Source organism: Cornus florida, unplaced genomic scaffold, assembly GCF_030987335.1.
Source record: "Cornus florida cultivar Cherokee Brave unplaced genomic scaffold, ASM3098733v1 CherokeeBrave_3.0.0_Hap2_Chr07, whole genome shotgun sequence".
Lineage (NCBI taxonomy): Eukaryota > Viridiplantae > Streptophyta > Magnoliopsida > Cornales > Cornaceae > Cornus > Cornus florida.
In genome coordinates, this window is record NW_026775577.1 from 3,213,633 (window position 1) to 3,234,140 (window position 20,508).

General features: G+C 39.0%; 2 protein-coding genes across 2 annotated transcripts; both read right to left on the reverse strand.

The window, feature by feature from the left end:
* Nucleotides 1–11,097: 11,097 nt before the first annotated feature.
* Nucleotides 11,098–14,947, reverse strand: LOC132315766 (universal stress protein A-like protein). The gene is made up of 4 exons (XM_059814168.1): nucleotides 14,644–14,947; nucleotides 11,856–11,977; nucleotides 11,489–11,607; nucleotides 11,098–11,395 (listed from the first exon to the last, which is right to left on the reverse strand). Exons 1-4 carry the CDS (start codon nucleotides 14,831–14,833, stop codon nucleotides 11,287–11,289), a joined length of 540 nt encoding a protein of 179 aa, XP_059670151.1. The 5' UTR covers nucleotides 14,834–14,947; the 3' UTR covers nucleotides 11,098–11,286.
* A 3,826-nt stretch (nucleotides 14,948–18,773) lies between these two features.
* LOC132267592 (uncharacterized) lies at nucleotides 18,774–19,286 on the reverse strand. The gene has a single exon (XM_059768732.1). It carries the CDS (start codon nucleotides 19,284–19,286, stop codon nucleotides 18,774–18,776), a length of 513 nt encoding a protein of 170 aa, XP_059624715.1.
* Between the last annotated feature and the right edge of the window lie 1,222 nt (nucleotides 19,287–20,508).

Here is a 20,508-nt window from a genome sequence, read left to right on the forward strand (position 1 = left end):
GGGTTGGAGCAACTACTCCCCTCTACCCCAGTCCGGGCCATAGAGGTTCGCATTGCACCTTCAGAATTATGTTACTCTTGCTTGCTTGTGTTTCTATTTATGCTTATATTTGCTTCCCTGTTAAACAGAGTCTATACCACACCATGGCCCTCTGCGCCACTGCTGAAGTTCAATCCCTCTCCATCAAGAAGTTGGAAAAGGATCTTGACAATGCAGAGAAGAGAGCCACTACTGCCTCTACCAATCTGAAGATAGCTTCTGAAGCTAAGGATGCGTATAAGAGGCAGTTGTCAGCCTCTGAGGCTAAGGTGGATTCTCTTCAGGCCGAGGTTCAACGCCTGACCGAGGCTCTTACTACTTGCTTCAAGGCGGGGAAGCAAATGCAGGGGCGCTACTCCTGTCTGGCGCACCTGGCTAGTGCTAAAGCGTTCCGGTCTGGCTATAATCAGGGCTCAGGCCCTAAGACGATGGATCCGGACGCCTTTGACAAGCAGGTGGGGGTGCACTTCCTATACGATGAAGGGCCAGAGGCTTTGGAAGCTGAAATTCGCTTTGCCGAGATGGTGAAGGCACACCTGAAGAGTACTCCTAGCTCCCCTGCGCCTGCGGCTACCTCAAGTCCTAATGTAGTGGATGCTTTTGAATCTACTCCCTTCGATCCGAAGAGGAAGTAGAACTATGTATTTTGTAAATATGAACAGCCTGTTTTGGGATAATGAATATAACTTTTCGTTTTAGGCTTGCCTGACTTGTTTTTACCGTATGCTCTTGATACTGTTCATATTTCTCTGACTGGTAATGTGTTTAAACACTAAACATTGTCTTATGCTTCGGATTTATGCTATCCGTGAAAACGCAAGGATTGTGGGAAGAAGGAGATCCTTTTAACAGTTTAGTTGATATCGCAAGATGAGTCGTATGGACAATGATTTAACTGTTAAATGAACCCTCCTCGCCTTCTACTTGCCTTCAGTAGACGTATACATACTCTTTCCTTCTCATGTGTTCCTGATGTGGGGTGGAATATGATGAACTTATGACATATCCGCATACACAAGGTATTAAACACTTGGAGTCCGGAGGAAAGAGTTCTGATCTGAGTATCAGAGGTCTAAAGCGAATTACTCCTGGGCACTGAGTGTGGAGGAATATTGCTGAATAGGACACTTAGGGTCCGAAGCTGTCTCGGATACTCAGGATCCGAGACGAATTATTCCTCGGCACTGAGTGTGGAGGACTAGTGCTGAATAGGACACTTAGGGTCCGAAGCTGTCTCGGATACTCAGGATCCGAGGCGAGGAGTATTGCTGAATAGGACACTTAGGGTCCGAAGCTGTCTCGGATACTCAGGATCCGAGGCGAATTATACATTCTTTGGCGTGGAGCCGGAGGGGGGTTTTGCCGAGCCGAACACTTAGGGTCCGAGGCGAGAGAACTACTCCCCGGTGCTGAGCCTGAGGGGAGGTTTTGCAGAGCCGGACACTTGGGGTTCGAGGCGAGAGAACTACTCCCCGGCGCTGAGCCTGAGGGGAGGTTGTGCCGAACCGGACACTTAAGGTCCGAGACGAATGAATTACTCCCCGGCACTGAGCCTGAGGGGAGATTTATCTCATATTTTTCCTCAAATCACTTATTATGAGGCCGAAGACTCATAGGGTCCGAGGCGAGAGAATTACTCCCCGGCGCTGAGCCTGAGGGGAGGTTGTGCCGAACCGGACACTTAAGGTCCGAGGCAAATGAATTACTCCCCGGCACTAAGCCTAAGGGGAGGTTTATCTCATATTTTTCCTCAAATCACTTATTATGAGGCCGAAGACTCAAAAATGATAGGAGGCCAAGAAAGCGAGTAACAGTGGCTGTGAAGTTCTCCATTTGTTGACTTTAGAGACCTGCCTCCACTGATACTCCCTTCTTGGCAGCCAAATGTTGTGGACCACGCAAATATGAACCGCATTTCTTTTCTATTTCTATCCGATGTGGGACATAGACTAAATGTTGTCAAAAAAGTTGGTGTAAGGAATGCCTCTGGTATTGAGCCGGACAACCTTAAATACCAGTGGGCCCTCCTTACACCGTAATTAACTATTTGAATATTCCCATATATAACAAAATGTGGCACATACTGTTTTGTCGATGTGGGATAGCTTGTGTAAGCATGCTGGGCCATAATTCATGTGTTTTGTGTCTTGTGTGGATGTTGGTTTTTGTGTTTGTGTTTTTGTTCTTTTTGTGTAAAAATCATTGTAAATGCTTTGCTTCTAACGCATAGTGCGACTTGGCATGCGCATAAAAGTTGCGTAATCATAGAGTTCGTATGCCCCCATTTTTATAAAAAGAAACAAAAATAGAGGAGAGTTGTATTGAATATAGAAGCAAAATAAAGAAAAGTTTGGCTGACTGTGGGCATATTCAGCCTTATTTGTGAAGAACTTGTAGCAAAATTGACAAACTTAACTAATGGAAATACCTTTTCAGATGTATTGCGTTCCAAGGACGCGCAATGGGATGTCCGCCAGCTTCGGCCAAACGATATGCTCCTTTCCCCACTACTCCGGTAACTCTGTAGGGTCCGGTCCAATTAGGTTCCAGTTTCTTTACATGAGCTGTCTCTTGCTTCAAAACCCAATCGCCTACCACAAAACTCCTGAACCTGACGCGTTTGTTATAACTGTTACACACCTGTTGTTGGTATGCCGCGAGTCGAATTGCTGCTGCATCTCTCCTTTCGTCCACCAAATCAAGGCTATGTTCGAGTTGTTGCTCATTGTTCCCCTCCAGTACCAAGGATGTCCGAAGGGTTGGGATTATGGACTCAGTGGGAATGACAGCTTCGGATCCATATGCCATAGCAAATGGGCTTTCTCCCGTGGGTCGTCTTGGAGTGGTTCGATAAGCCCAAAGCATTTGAGGGAGATTCTCGTACCACTTTGTCTTCAATTTCTCCAATTTTTTCTTTAAGCACCCGAATATCGTGCGATTAGTTATTTCAGCTTGCCCATTGCCTTGTGGATGACTAACTGCAGCCAACTTTTGCAAGATTCCATGTTCGCTAAAGAATTTCCTTGTACTTCTGTTATCGAGGTTCTTACCATTGTCCATTACGATGACTTTTGGTACCCCAAACCGGCAAATAATGTTGCTCCAAATGAAATGCTTTACTTCTTCGTGGGTGATGCTAGAGAAGGCTTCAGCTTCCACCCACTTGGTGAAGTAATTCGTAGCCAGAAGCACATGCTCCTTTTTGTCCATAGTTTTGGGCAATGGTCCTACTATATCAATCCCCCATTAGGCAAACGGCCATGGATTAGCCATGGCGTGCAAACCCTCGGCAGGTTGGTGCTTTAATGGACCATGGCGCTGACACTTGTCACATCGTCTTGAGTATTCCTCGGCATTCCGAGCCAAGTATGGCCAGAAATAACCTTGGGTTAGAATTTTGTGTGCAAGGGATCTTCCTCCGGAGTGGTTTCCACAATCTCCTTCATGAACTTGTTTTAGAATTGTGAGAGCCTCAGTAGGGGTTACACACTTGAGATAAGGGCCGGAAAATGACCTTCGATACAACTGGTTATTGATGATGGCGTACTTAGCCGCGGTAAGCCTAAGCTTCCTTGCCTCAGCTTTCTGATTCGGGAGAACCCCTTCCTTGAGGTAGGCTTCGATTGGATCAATCCAGCAGGGCTCGCGGGGTACTTCCGGGATCACCATCACCTCTTGCTGGGGATTAATGCTAGGTCCTTCGAGAACATCGATTGGAACAAGCCGAATCAATTCTTCATCTGAAGATGATGCGGCTGCGGCCAATCGATCTGCTTCGGCATTTTCATCTCGCGGTACCTGATGGAACTCGATTTGATCGAATTCTCGGATAGCACTCTCTACGGCATCTTTGTACGACTTCATACGTTCCTCCTTGGGAGAATATTGCCCTGTCACTTGATTGATCACAAGCTGTGAGTCACTAAAAACTTTTAAACATCGTACCTGTAGCTGTTTAGCTAGCCGAAGTCCGGCGAGCATTGCCTCATACTCGGCCTTGTTATTAGTAGATGGGAAATCTAGCAAAATTGACTGCTGTAGCTTGGTACCCTCGGGTGTTGTGATGTCAATACCGGCCCCTGCCCTTTTCCGGTTGGACGAGCCATCAACTCGCAACTCCCAGTATGGCTCTGGAAGTGTCGGTTCCTCAGGTTGATCTTCGTACTCTAGTAGGAAATCCGCTACCGACTGCCCCTTGTGAGATACCTTCGGTGCATAGGTGATGTCAAAAGAGCTAAGTTCAATAGCCCATTTTGTGATTCGACCAGACAGGTCTGGTTTAGCTAGGATAGCCCGTATAGGGAAATTTGTAAGTACCACTATGCTGTGAGACTCAAAGTAATGTCGAAGTTTCCTCTTGGCATAAATTAACGCCAGGATTACCTTTTCTGTCTTGCTGTACCGTGTCTCGGCATCCGTCATCGTTTTGCTTTTGTAAAAGATTGGGTGCTGAACCTTGTCTTCTTCTTTGATCAACACTGCACTTGTTGCTACAGCCGATACTGCCAGGTACAGGATGAGAGTGTCTCCGGGCGTTGGAGCAGAAAGGATTGGGGGTTTTGTCATGTAGCTTTTCAATTGATTGAGAGCTTCCTGCTGCTGAGGTCCCCACATATCTTTATTTTTGGATCGAATAGCATCAAAGAAAGGTTTATACTTATCAGATAATTGGGATATGAACCGGCTGAGAGCCGCAATTCGGCCAGTTAGAACTTGCACTTCCCTGCGGGTTTTCGGCTCCTGGTTCTGTATGAGTGCCTTTGCCTGAGCTGGGCTTACTTCTATTCTTCTTTTATTTACGACGTGCCCAACGAACTGTCCTGACGAAACGGCGAAGGAGCACTTGGTGGGGTTCAGCTTCATATTGTATCTCTTGAGAGTATCAAAGACCTCCTGGAGGTGCTTCGGGTGGTCCTCTTTCCGTATACTTTTAACCACCATATCATCGATATAGGCTTCAACTGTATCGCCCAGCAGATTACTGAAGATTTTATTGACAAGTCGCTGGTAGGTGGCTCCGGCATTCTTTAGACCGAAGGGCATCACTCTGTAGCAGTAAGTGCCCGTTTTTGTGATGAAAGCAGTTTTCTCCTCATCTTCAGGATTCATGGGAATCTGATTATAGCCGGAGTATGCGTCGAAGAATGTGAGCCTTTCATAACCCGTCGTAGCATCCACCATTTGATTAATCTTGGGCAGAGGAAAGCTATCTTTTGGGCAAGCTTTGTTAAGGTTGGTATAATCTACGCATACCCTCCATTTCCCATTCTTCTTTTGAACGACTACTACATTTGAGAGCCATTGTGGGTATTGCACCTCTCGAATGAATCCTGCTTCTAACAGTTTATTTACCTCCTCGGCTATTATGCGATTCCGTTCAGGTGCGAACCGTCGGTGCCTTTGCTTGACTGGCCTGAATTCTGGGTTAACCCTCAGACTATGGCATGAGACTGTAGGATTGATCCCCACCATATCCGAGTGATCCCAGGCAAAGACATCCGAATTGCACCGAATAACCCCGATCAATGTTTCTTTCTCTTCGGCTGTGCAAGATGAGCCAATGTAGGTGATCTTCTGAGGGTCTCCGAGGACTACCTCTATAGCTTCGAGGGACTCCTCGGTAGGTGCTTCAGCTTCGGATTTTTCCTCTGCCCTGAGATACTTGGGCAGAGGATACTGTAACTGCTATTTGATTGCATCTTTGGGATTCGCCTCTGACTGAGGTGATTTCGACACTTTCTTTGCTTCGTGTAGTGTTAGCATGTAACATTCTTTGGCAGCAACCTGGTCTCCCCAGAGGTCGATGACCTCCCTGCCATCCGGGGATAAACACCTCATTACTTGATGAAGTATAGAAGGGACTCCGTTCATACGATGGATCCAACCTCTTCCCATAATGAGGTTATAAGATGGATGAATCTCTGTCACGACGAAGTTTTCCTTCAGAGTTCTCTTTGCTGCAGTAACGGATAGATCGATCACCCCAAGCGGATTCACCTTAGTACTATCAAATCCCATTAGGGGGCCGGAAGTTGGCCTGATGGATGACAGTGAAATCCCCAACTGATCAAAAGCTGTTTTTGTAATGATGTTGGTGCTACTTCCCGGATCTATCAGCACTCTCCTGATCATGTAATTCGCTACCAGGAGGCTGATGACCAAGGGGTCCTCATGTGGGCGCTGGACTCTAGAAAGATCGTTGTTACCGAATCCAATGCTGATGCTGCCTGGTGCAACCGTGTTTACCGAAGACAACCTTCGTAACTTATGAGCCTCTCGCAGCCTGGATCTGTACAACTCTTCAGACTCTTCATCATCCTCCGACCTTCCGTGAATAGCATGGATAACCTTTACCTGACTGCCATCTACCCGTCGAGGGTTAACCTCCCGAGGTTTTACGTGCTCCTTCGTGGCGAGATACTCCACCAATTCTCCTCTCGCTATCATGCTTTCTACCTGTCGCTGTAGGGACCTGCAGTCATTGGTGGTATACCCATAATCTCTATGGTAGGCATAATGTTTGTTTTTGTCCCTCTGCTCCAAGGGTTGTTTCATGGGCTGAGGAGCGCGAACCTCGTCTTATTCTCTTGGAATAGGCGGCCAAGGTAGTACGAAGAGGAGTAAACCTGTCCTCTGTCCTTCGCCTTTTCTCAGACGCTTGGGTGGCTTGTGTGGCGGTATGAGGAACCTTTTGCATCCTTGTGCTCGCAGCTTTCTCTTGAGACTTGTTTTCCACTGTGACGAGGGTAGCGTGCTGCGCACGGTGAGCTACGTTTTCCTCCAACCGAATGTAGATTTGTGCCCTAGCATTCAAAGTCTGCATATCCGGGGGGGGGGGGGGGGGGAATATTTGACCAAGGATGTGTGAAACTTGGTTCCCTGGATCATTGCCAACTTAAATGTTTCGATTGCCGTGGCAGGATGACAATCTGCTATCTCCGAGGCCTCCATGTTAAATCTGGATAAAAAATCTTGTAGAGTTTCTCCCTTCCTTTGCCTTATGGTAAAAAGGCTGGCTATACTTTTCTTCTGCTTCTTATTTCCGCAATACTGGGCTAAGAACATAGTGCACAAGGTCTCATAGTCAGGGATAGACTTGTGTGGCCTATTCCTGAACCATTCTAACGCTGCTCCGGTTAAACTGGTAGGAAAAACCTTACACATCCACGGATCGTTATGATCGTCCAATGCCATCTTTTGCGCATAATGATCAAGATGCAGAGAAGGGTCGCCTGCCCCATCGAACTGGGTGAAGGATGGCATAGTGAACTTCTTCGGCCTCTCCACAAGGTACACCTCGTCAGTAAAGGGGGTCTTAACCAAGGAGTTCTTGTGCTCTCTAGCCATCTCGGCTGGTGTCTGGACTCTCAAGAGCTTTTTTTCATCGAATGCATCTTGTACACGTGCGCCATCTGGAACGCCATTGGACCATACCGTAAGCCTATGGCTGGACTCGGCCTGTTCGTCCTGTGTGCGATGTGGGAGATTATCCGAAGCAACCGCCTCGGACCTCGTCCCTTGCTTTTACTGCGCCTCACTAGGTCGAGCCTCGTTGGGTGGTGTCTCGTTGGCTGGAGGCTCGTGAACCGGAGGTAAATTCCGGGCGGAAGGTGGTGCCGCAGCATCGCCTGGTGGTGGTTGTGGCGTTAGCCTAGCCATGGCCGTGTGCAGCGTATGAGTCTGCTGCTGAAGTGCAGCTATCTGAGCGACACTCGTATCGTTTGCTTGCCGGACAATAAAAATAAATAAGAACAATGTATAGAGAAGTGTGGAATTGCTTCATCCTTTATTGGAGGTCTTAGCCTCTATTTATATACAAAAGATTGCAAAATTATGGTAGGACTCGCGTTGCTTGCCCTCCAATTCTTTCTATATAACCATTCTTTTTCTAATAGAGTTCTTTCCATTGTCGAATCTTCCATACATAGAAATTGCCTTGTACAGAACTTCCTATCCGAATTTTCCTTCTACAGTAAATCCTTCAAATGGTAGGATTTGCGCATTCTTGGGCTGAATATATTTTGGTCCGGCTGGGCTTGGGTAACAGGCCGGATGTTAAATACTCATACGCTGGGCTGACGACAAGCTGGGCTGATGACTTCTTGATTCGGCCTTGATGGAAGTTGGAGGATAACTAATAATGGTCTTGGGCTGTAAATACCCTCAATTTGGGCTTGAGCATGATGGGCCTTATATGTCCTTGGAATGTAAATATGGGTAGTGGTGACGTGTGCGCTTCTTATTGGAGGGAGTTTTTTTCCCTCCACAGTTACGCTTCGTCCTATTTGTGAGACACTGATATTTGTTTAAAAAAAATACGATTGATCTATTTCTACTTTGGCAACTTAATAAACAAAAAAGAAAGCCCACATATACGATTGAAGGAACTTTCGTACAAAAGAATAAAAAAATAAGAAAGTTCAAGAGTGGAGCAACGATAGAATAAGATTGATGTTACATTATGCACTTATATAAAATATTTGCTTTCTTTTGTTGGTAGGGAACTTGTTCACTGTAAGTATTTTTGCTTCTGCAATGTAATCTCCTCCCCTTTGTGTTATATATATATATATATGAACGTATGCATATTTATTCAATTGAATCTTCATTGTATCACATCATTGTTATCTCATAGTAAATTGATATATGCTGGTGTCCATCTGAGTGGAAAATGTTTAGCTAATTTTGCTCTAATTGTTAATTTTTTTAATGCTATTTTCTGGTCCGTGGTTTGATGTGTGCCAGCCTTTAAAAAAACTCAGAATATCAGTTTAGGATTCAAAATCTTTGGCAATGACGTGTGGCAATGACGTGAATGTCTCATCTCCCTCATTGCATAACCTACATTATAGGTGATGGCTCTAAATTCATCTAGTTTAAAGCTATCTTTATGAATACCTTTTCTTTGCAACTTGCAGACCCACCTTTTGCAATGTAAAAGAAAGTAGCTCTGTTGGGAATTTGTACCCAGATGCTTATGTTGCAACAACGGTGAGCTGTAGCTTCTGGGTAGTCTATGCACACAATCATCTGAAAATTAATTTTATTTGGAAAGTTGGGGAGTGACATTGGCATTGCATCTCATTCATTCATGAGACTTGAATTATATGACAGTTTTTTTTACCTCAAAATAAGAATTATTCCCCTTCTTTATATTTTATACTTTGTATTGGATTCATGAGATCATTAAAGGGTGCGTTTTAGGCACCTTATTATTATTTTAAGGAGCCGGAAAGGAGGTAATAGACGACCCACATCATCTCCCATGATTGTCCCCATGGACTTCTTTTGTAGGCTAGACACGTAGTCTATTTTGGACGTTATGATTTAGACGTAAATGATGAATTTGTAAAGACTATGTAATTCTTTTGCTGCAAGTTTGTATTAAATGATGTCATGTATTTATTTCACGAATAGAAATGGTTTTGAAGCCACTCTTTTTCATTTTGCGGTCTCATTAGGATTTCCAAATTCATGTTAGGGCATAAGGCCATATTGCTATGTAACCGGACTCATTTCGACTTCGATTGATGTATGAAGCTCGTTATGTTTTAATTAAATGCAATGGTGTCTAATAGTAGTTGTATCCTACCTATAAGGTGTTTTCAGGGCAGGTTTAAGCTATATCTAGGCTCATAAAAGAGTTAACGAAAGTACCACGGGTCAAAACAAGCAAATGCAGGCCTTAAGGCCATTTCACCCCAAACCGGTCAACGCATGGAACCTACACGTTGACAGGTATCTCAGTAATAGCAGATTTTGGGCGCGACACTAAACCGGTCAACATGAAGTTGTACACATCGACCGATTTACCTAAACCAGTCGACGTGTGCAGACAGTAACGTCGACTGGTTCCTGCTGCTTCTCCAGTTTCATTTCTTCTCCTCCCGTGTCCAACTCCGACCCATTTGGTGGTGCTATGGAGTACTACAAACCTTAGAATAATGTATCAATTATGTCTCGACATCAGAAATGACCGTAATACCCTTAGATTGACCCCGCGTTCGGGTAAAAACCCGGATAATTATTCAAACTCCCAGGTTCAAGTCCTTACATGTATGGTGTACAGAAACGAAAATTGTGCCACCTCTGCTAATCAACAGATAATCTCATGACCATTTCTTCTTCACTGGTTCATACATTTTGGAGTTTCCTACAGACCCGATGCCGACTCTGTGTCACCCATCTTTCTTGGAACAATTTCATTGTATGGGCTTCAACCCACTGGAGGAGGAGGAGTCTGCAGAATTCAACCAATAAGCTTGTTCTTTCCACCCCTATCAACCGAATTGGACTGAATGGAATGATCTTGCTTTCAAAGGCCAGCGAAGTTCACAATCGAAGTTACTACAGAACACCATTGATATGGTAAAACAAAGGTTACTCTCGATGCAAGTAAAGGACACAAATGTGGCAAGGAGACTAATTCTTGATTGGAACTTCCCTCAATCCTTCATCCGACCTCCTCCTGAGCCGAATTGGTTGCTGATCGCTAGAGGCGTTGCCTCTCTCCTCTGTTTACACCAAGCCGAGCCGAGCCAAGCTTTAGCTTGCTCGGGCTCGGCCGAGCTTGAACTAGCTAGGCTCGGGCTCAGCTTTTTTTCGTTAGGCTCGGACTCGGCTTGGTTTGTAGTATACATTTCAAATGAATCAAGACGCCGTTACTTCAATCGTCAGCATCTGAAATCACCCATCTAATCTCCATAATTCATCCTCCCTTTTGTTGATTCAAACCATAATTCATCCTTTTTTTTCAATTCCAACCGTAACCATCGATCTCCATCTTCAGTTTCATCACAATATAATCAGGAGTGGAAAGAGCAAAGTGAGATTTGTCAGTTTCAAAGGTCACCAAACTTCATCACAATATTTTCAAAGGTAATTTATATATAATCCAGTTTCATCACAATATTTTCAACGGTTCTCACAATATTTTCAACGGTTCTTTATAATGAGGAGCGAAAATATAGTCCAATTTCATCACAATGAGACACTTCACAAAGAGGAGCGAAAATATAATCCAGTTTCATCACAATATTTTCAACGACTCTCTATATATGGACACCAATTTTCTTTTATTTCCTTGCACTTTCTAGCTCGAAATGATATGGTATCACCAAATTTTTAATCTTCTTGTACATTCCAAGTAAAGAGCGATAAAAACAAGAAAAAAAAAAAAAAAAAAAAATTAAAGCTTTTACAAGTACTTCATCAAGCAGGAGTTTAAAACCATTGTTGCAAGTCTAATCAGTCATCAACAGGATCCTGAGGAGTCTCATCTGCACTGCGCTTGATCGAGATGACAGGGCACTCAGCATGCTTTATGCAAAATTCACTCACGGTTCCAACAAAAACCCTGCAAAATAAATTCATAGCGGGTAATTTGAAGACAATGAGAGAAGTTGATAACCATAGATGTTAGTAAAATGAATAATAAAGCTCAACATACTTCTGGAAAGGACCAAGACCCCGGCTTCCAACAACCAGAAAATCTGGTTGGACTCGTTTGACCTCACGGCAGATTTCTTCATTAGGATCACCAATCTTGATCCATGCTTCACAAGAAACCTACAATCATTCCCATATACAGATTAGAAACTTAATTATAGAAAACATGGACAATGTGAAACTTTACAATAGCTATTACAAACTATTTACTGTTACAAGATGAACTCAGAAAGTGTGCGCTCGCGTGTTGGTATATTACATTTTGTGGTGTGCAGAAGGGAAGGGGATAGGGGTGTGTGGGTATGGGTGTGTGTTACTGTTGGTATAGTGGATGTGTTCATAACTTTAAAAATGAAATTTTCCAGTACCCCAATTTCATGACATCTATTGACAAAGTACTCCAGCAGATGAAGCCCTCGTATCTTATCCCCGCGGTTCATGTTCTTAAAGTCTTCAGGCGATGCATATATACTATCCATGTCATCAAAACCTAGAAGAAACATATATATATATATATATATATATATATATATATTAAAAAAGAAAAAAGAAAAAAGTGTCAGCTAGTAATTCTCTTCATTTAATGCGTACTGAAGAAGGCACAAGTTAAGAAGGAATGAAGAAAACAAGTAGCCACTCATCATGGAGAAGGGATGGAAAAGGGCAGGAAAGTGATGACAATAAAGATTAAAGACAAGTAAAGACAGAGGCTGACTCCAGGAAACTCATAGCAAACTGTGATGTCTGAGGTTCTATAAATGGACATCCTCTGACTAACTGGAAAAAAATAAAAAATAAAAAATTGAAGTTTTTTGTCGAAACAATCCCACTATCCCGCATAGAGGAATGATATCCTCTGATTCCATGGAAGTCATTTCCCAGAAATGGATTGGGTGGCGCTACATACAGTATAACGTTCTATAAGCATGCAAGATCCACCACTTCAAATCTGTATACCGTGTCATCTCAATGACAGACTGATGCAAAGATCCAATGAACAACTAATCAAACTAGATCGATTTCATAATTTATTAAAGATTGTCCAGTTAAACAAGTATAGATAGCTATTAAGATTAACTTTGTTATAATAATAAAAGATTTTGTATCCACTGACTCTAAAAGTGGGGGTAAGACCACTGACCACCTCCATGTGACATGAAAATCTACTGAGTCATAAACAAAGAAAATTGTATTTTTGAATGCCTTGAAATTTGATTGAAACATTAGTTTAACATAAAACTTCGAACATGTAAAATTCAATTGCACAATCCAGAAAAAATGGAAGAACATTAAAACATTAATTAGCAACTATATAGTTGTTCTACAATAATTCAAAATGAAAAGAAAAACTAAATGTACATGTACAAAGCACCACAAGAGCATGTGCGTCTTAAATGCACCCATTCAGAATTATACAAAGAAAAAAAAAATGCAATTCAAAATAAGGAAACAACCAACTTCCATAATAAACTGCAATAAACAATGTAATGAAGCACTGCTATTTTCCTTAAAATCTGGTACTTGAAAACCATTTCTAAGGCATCATCCTAGCCTTGGACTTCTAACTTATGTTTCTCAATAAAAGTATTCCTTCAGCAATTGAGCTACATCAAACTCAAACAGCAAAGAAGAGAATTCACATCAAAGATATACATTCAAAATCTTCCCGTACCATTTAAAAAAAGAATATATATATATATATATATATCTAGAAAACTGAAATAGATTGATCAGAAACATCAACTTTAGGAACTTTTTTTCTGATTAATTATCACAATGGGGAGCATCAACATCCTGTCAAAACAAGCACATAAGCTACGTACATGGTTGTCAAGGTCTTTCGATTCTTCTAACCTCTAAATCTTAGAACGCAACTATAAATTAAAATAATAAAGGTTTTCAACTTTTCTCCTTACAATAAAATGGAGTTTGTATGAAAAAAGTACAAAGATATACTCCATAAGTTTCCCCTTCTAAAAAATATTTATATGACATACCAAAGAATTTAATTAGTATGGTAGAAGACCTATACAATTTGACATATAACACAAAACCATACCCATGCCATTTTTAGCTCAAAGAGTAAGGGTTATGTATATGGTGTGTTTAAGTCTCCATGTAATATAATTTAGAATCAATAACACTAATTATCAAGCCAGTTATAGCGAACATATCCAAAAACAAAATTACAGAGGGCTCCATAAGAACCAAAAGCAGAGAAAAAATATTTTCAGACAAGAACACCAAGTATCAGCTCACACATGACAATTTTTGTGACAAGGCATACTAGATTTGCTACGGGCCAAAAAATTGATACAAATTCGGCAGCACTCAAATGAACAAGTAATAATCTGTCCTGATCATTCTATTTATAAGATTGTACTAAATGTATTAATCAAATATCAGCAACTAAAAGAGGAATCAACATGTGCCATATACTTATACTGACTAAAAAATGTAATAAATATTTACAAAAACCAGCACATGTATGGGGTGGGGGGTGCAATCTAAAAAACAGATTCAACAAATCAATTTCGTCTTACTTAGGGCCATTTGAGCTATTGTTTCATAAACATATTAATAAAATTCAATAAACATATACAAACAAGCACATACAAACACATAGACCCCCAAAGTCAGAATCTAACATAGATCGCCCTAATAAAAGCTGTATATGATACTATCCAGAGAAGCAAGTTGATTCCCGAATTATACTCCAACGGAGTGTAATCCATCAATTCCAAGTTTCAGATTGATCCGCACGCACATGTAATTCATGATGACATTTAGTCATTTCATCGAAACAGAAAAATTCACAGAAATCGAAAGCGAAATGGGGTTCATAAACCCTAATTACACAATTCGTGCCAGATACAAGTTCACGTAATCAGATGCATATATGTTATACGTGGATTGATCCATGTGCACATGTAATTCATGATGACATTTAGTCATTTTCTCGAAACAGAAAATTTCACAAAAATTGAAAGCAAAAATGGAGTTCATAAACCCTAATTAAACAATTCGAAGTGCCAGATACAAGTTCAGGTAATCAAATACATATATGCTATATACAAATACATGTATGTATATGTTTACAAGAGCTTAACAAAATATAGGTATACATATATAATAGAGAGAGAGTAGAGAGAGAACCATCCTCGTCAGGGACGTGAACATGGAGAAAGAGGAGCTTGAAACCAGAGGTGTTGGAACGAACGATCTTCTTCAGAGTCCACTCGAAAGCGCCTTTGCTGCTTATGGAAGCATGAGGATAGCCCTTGATCGTCGACTGGTTCACTCCCACCATTATCCGAGTCGGCACCGATTCAGCTCCACTCTCCATAGCTCACTCACTGAGTCGCCTCTCCCTCTCTCGCCTTTTCAGTTCTCTCTTCTCTCTGGACTTTGTTTCGAAGTTTCTCGACTAGTCCTCACTCGTTCAGCCCCGTTTTAAAGGACGACCTACTCTGTGCTGTGCCGCACACATGGGCGCATCGTTTGCTAATGGCGCACTGTTGCGTATTTTTGCCTTTGATTTGCTAAGATGAGCCTGACAGTTGACAAGCTGATTTGTCGCACTTAAGGGGACGTGTCCCCATTCTATCCAAAAAAAATGGCGGGACGTCTAGCGTCTTCATTGTCGGTTTGCGAAGCAGCGAACGTAAAAATTTGGCATACCATTTGCTGACCAATTATAACTCGAAACCTTAATATATTTATTTATTACTTTCCTTATTTCAATTTAGATGTCATTTTTTAAGAGTAAGAATTTTTAAAAAAATATGTTTTGTTTTTCTGAAAAGTTACTAATTTATCTTTTTAAGTTTTAAGTTTAAAATTTTAAACTCTGAGGATATATATGAAAATATGTAAAATATATTATTTGAAAAAAAAAAGTGATAATTATATTGAAACAGATCAAAAAAAGAAAATTTAATAATTTTTTATTATTAGGGATTACAAATAATAAAAGCAAAATGCTACCAATTTTTATCCACCTTAGAATGGAACGTCAAGCAGAATGCTACCAATAATTGTAAAAAATAATATAAATTTTTTTTTTTTTGGAACGTAAAAATAATATGTATTCCTTCTATCAATTGCATAGATTGGGTAGTAATCAAAGTCCTAAAGGGTATAATCATCCAAATTAATGCAGTAGTAACTTGAACCTCTATAAATGTTGGAATAGATCTAATTATTTTTTTAAGAAAAAAAATTTGTGCAAGGCAAACAGCTAAAATTTTCGAATCTCCATTTTTTTATAATTCGGCATAATCATAATATTATTTCTATTGTGAGTTTGAAACAAGGAACAACCTCTTTATATGTTAGGCTAAGCTTTTAAATATTATTCCTAATCTTACAACGACAAAAAACTGAATTTATTCTTTTAAAGAAAAATCTATCTATCCTTCAAAGAGTATTTTGAATTTGGGACTTTTCAATAATGCATGATAATTGATACAATAGTATTCTTAGAATACAAACAGATTTTCTTCTAACATATATTTTCCTAGAAAATCTTGTTACTTTTGAAAATTAAGAGTACTTTTAGTTAACAAATTCTTTCTTTTATTTACCGAGAAAAACAAATTCCTTCTTTTTATTCGAACCTCTATTTCCTCTCTCTCACCAAAGAAGCAACATATAGAGTTTTTTGTTTTAGGTATTTTCGAAAAAATATAAAAATAAAAATAAAAACAAAAACAAAATAAAACACAAGCCTTTTTGGACCACGTCCGGGCAAGAGTGGATTCAAAAATGAATAATGGGGTGGGTTAGTACTATTATTTATTTATTTCTTGGGGTAAAATTACCTCTTAAAAAAAAAAAAAATTGGGGTGGGCTTGAGATCCGCCAATGCGCACGGATTTGAACCGCTCTCCTCTTCTTTAAAGATGGGAGGTTATGCTATTAGACCAAATGCTCTTTGGTAACAGCAATATAGTTGCACAAAATAAAATATAGTCTTTCATGTAAAAAAAATGTTTTTTCTTAATTATGAATTTATAACAAAATTCAAATTTTTTTTTTTTTGATAAAAATCAAACTTATGGATCCATAATCTTTACAATCAAGAGTTAAATTAAAATCATCCAATATACAAAATTAAATCTCTTTAATTTAAATTGGATTGCTTCATTTTATGAGTGACATGAGAAAGCGCAACACGAGCTCAAATTCAAGTGAAATGTCTTGCTAAAACTTCCAAATGTAAAATTTACTTTCAACTGGAGAGAAAGTGGGCTTTCTATCAATTTTCATTAGTGGGCTTCCTATCAATTTGGTTTAATGGAATAACACATTAATGGATATACAGTCCAAAGAGTTCCAATCCACACAGTGACACGCGTGATATGTCCCAACACAAGACATGCCAAATCATATACGTTCTTGGCCAGCTTTAGCCCCAATTCTCAAGAAATTTCATTGCATCTCTTGCACTCGCTCATTCAAATTATTTTATATAATGCATGCACGATAATAAATGATTAAATGTGTTTTTTGAACGGTGTAATGGGTACAATTTTATTTTTATTTTTTATTTTTTATTTTTTTTTTACTTTTTATTTTTTTGCAAGAGTGTATTCGGACCGAATCGTTTATATAATACTAGATCCATCCCAATTTAAGTGTCATGTTTTGGGAACTGTGATTCACGATTCCCAAAATAGGACACTTAATTTGGGAAGGAGAGAGTAAGCGATTGGATGTATCCGCTGCACGGTATAACGGACGCAAAAAAAAAAAAAAAATTCTCTCAAATGTCCTTAGTGTTTCTTACATTTTTTGTGGTCTCTACCACAACAATTAGCAATGTGGTTGTCTTCTTAAAATTTTAATGACATCTCAAAGTTAAAGCAAAATCAGCCACAAATTACAAATAATAATTCCACACATAGTCTAAACTTTAAAATCCTTAAAATTACAAAATCAAGCATGTATAAACTCAATTTTTTCTATAACTAGTTTAGCCTTGGTAGCAAGGGAGATCGTAAAAGTGTAGGTTGTGAATGATGACATATCTTGCATATTAAGTTTTTATATAAAGAACTTAAAACATTACTTTTCAGACCTAATAATTTAATTTAATCGAAAAGATAGCTGGAAATTTTTAAGGGATACATATTTCTTCACTAAACTTTTCAGACCATTTAGACTATAAAATTTGAAAATCATTATCCTAGAACTTATTATTATTATTATTATTATTATTATATACATATATACACACACACACACATTTGAAGAAAGTGAGATAAAGGGAAATATCTGTAATCTTTAGAAGCCATAAATGTATTTTTGTCTACTGCAATTTGTCTTCCCCAATTAAGGAAGGTTATGACAAAATTTCAACAAAAATTTAATAATAATGGATATGAGAGCAGCTGGCTTCAAAAACTACCCAGATCAAACCATCACAATGATTCCTTTGACAACATGTTACCTCTGTCACCTAAAATTTTCACCCAAGTAAAACCTAAAATTTTCACCCAAGTAAATTTGACTTTTGTCATATACTAGTAGCAACATAACGGTACCCTAATTTCACCCATTCTATTGATATTTCTTTTCATGGACAGATAAAATGTGACAAGAGGAAAAACATAACTTTATATAGACTATATAGTATTTTGGATCAATAATATTAAATACTTATGGATACTTTTTTATAATAGAAAATAGAGTATGCTAATTAATTTTTTTTGACAGATTTCAATCGGTAGTGTTCATCAAGAATTCTTAATCTCTAATTAATAAGATAGATTCTCTATCCTTAAAATATTTTTATTAATGATTGATAGTCCATTATAAAAATCAATCGCCACTTCTATAATTTTCTTAAAAAATAACTTCGAGTACTTAAAGTACCAAATATTTTCTCTTCAATAATTGCTAAGAAGAGTAACAAAAATAAGAAGAATACAAAAGAAAAAGAAAAGATGAATTTGAGTGTCTCCTAGAATTTTTTTTTTTTTCATTTGCAATTCACTAATGTATCAAAATTATTTACATGAAAGAACACATCACTAGGAAGGTAGGTTTGGCTGCATATTTTCAATAAAATACACAAAATCTAAAGAACAAAGGAAGAGAAACTAAAGAAAGTTCCATCATAATACAAAAGAAAATTAACCTAGGTCATATTCTTCATTTTCCTTACAAAATTACTAGTCACTAGTTCAAGCCCAAGGGTAAATTAGACTGTTAAAGATATATACCCCCAAGACTACAACGAAGTGGAAAATAAAGATAATAAATAAACAACATTTCTTCCCTTAATTGCCCTTACCTTGAGATTGAATTCCTCCACTGAAGGAAACCCTACCAAAACTCAAATGACCCAACTCGTACAACTCTAACCAAACACCCTCCTCTTCACTCAAAGTGTCATTTTGCTCTTCATCTTGGAACCCAGATGTTACAATTTCTGAATTTCCCACATCTGCCCTTCCCATTCCCGGAATTCCATCTATCTCCGCCACATGACTTTTCCCACATTTTCTCTTCTTTTTCCCGAATCCCAAACACCTCTTCCCCATCATCCACGGAGCTTTGACAAATGCAAGGCCCAAGAAAGTCACGACAGCGCAGGGGCAGCAACAGAGTGCCACACAGTCAGCAATCAACCCGCCGGTGCATGATCGGCAATGCTTGCCGGAACACTTGATCGAAGAATCTCCGGCATCATCCAACGAATCACACCGGTGGTTGTTCCTCCTTGTGGCTCCCATTTTTGAGGACTTGTGGGACCCTTCTTTACGAGGAACTCGAGGTGGGCTTTCCTCCATTTGATCTCTTGATGGTGTTTGATCAGTGTGGAACCTGCAAAAGATGAAGAGACTGTCTATGTCATGACTCTCTCTATCTATCACAATGCGTATATAGATTATATATATGTATATGTATATGTATATATATATATATATATTGAAATGTTTGTAATGTGTGCACACGTACAAGGAGTGGAGGGTTTCCATGCATTTATCTTTGTAATCCGAAAAGGTTAGAGAGTCCATCATCATCCATGTAATGTTATATATAAAGGGTAATCGTACATGCCTAAAGTGAAAAACAGAGCAAACAAAAAGTCACGCGCTCAATGCATGCGTGCTCATCACCCTTAAATATCTAGGTTTTGTTTTCTCATTTTTTGATTTCATATGAAGCGAAGAATGATATTTTTGCTTTGCTGTAACTAAAATTTGTTGCATAATATTTCAAATAAAAAGGAAAGTCTGAATGATGGTTAAAAAAAATGTGTTATTTACGATGTATTGATTTTTTATAAAAATAAATTGGGCCTCATTTAAAATAGAAGTGACACTATGCAATACGAAACACCTAATAAAAATAGTTCCCAAATTAATACCGTGTAAGTTTGACTCATTTGGAGGGATAAGATGCAGCGGTTTTTACATATAATTTGAAATTTTTCTTAGTAAAAATTTAAGTTTCAAATTTTAGTGGATTAGATTTGAAAGTACTAACAAAGATACTTAATAGATGTACGTTCTCTTATCAATTTGGAGTATTTAAAAGAGACATTTATTTTAGGAAGCTAATATCTTGAATTATTGAATAAAATCAGGATTTAATGGCAGATTTGAATTCTCGATTTTTTATTTTAAAAAATAATAAAATTATTATTATGCTTGAGCTTTTGTGTTTGGACTTTGGGTTGAATTACTACTTGATTGGAGGAAATAGAGACTAAACATTAAGACTCTCTTTGTTTGGATATAAAATATTTAAAAAAATATTTTTTTTAAATATTAGTATTCGGTTGTCGTAAAGTATTTACGGAGAAAAAAAAAATTAACAAAAAAAATTTATTCATCAATTCTCGGCAATTCATTTTACATGCCCCGTCCGATAGATTTGATCTCAACCTGGATGTAAACTTTCGCCAAACATTGAAAAAATATAAATAAAAGAATATTTTACCTGAAAAAAAAATTCAAAAAAAAAAATTTATATTGAAACAAATAGAGGAGAAAGGGTTTATCTTAC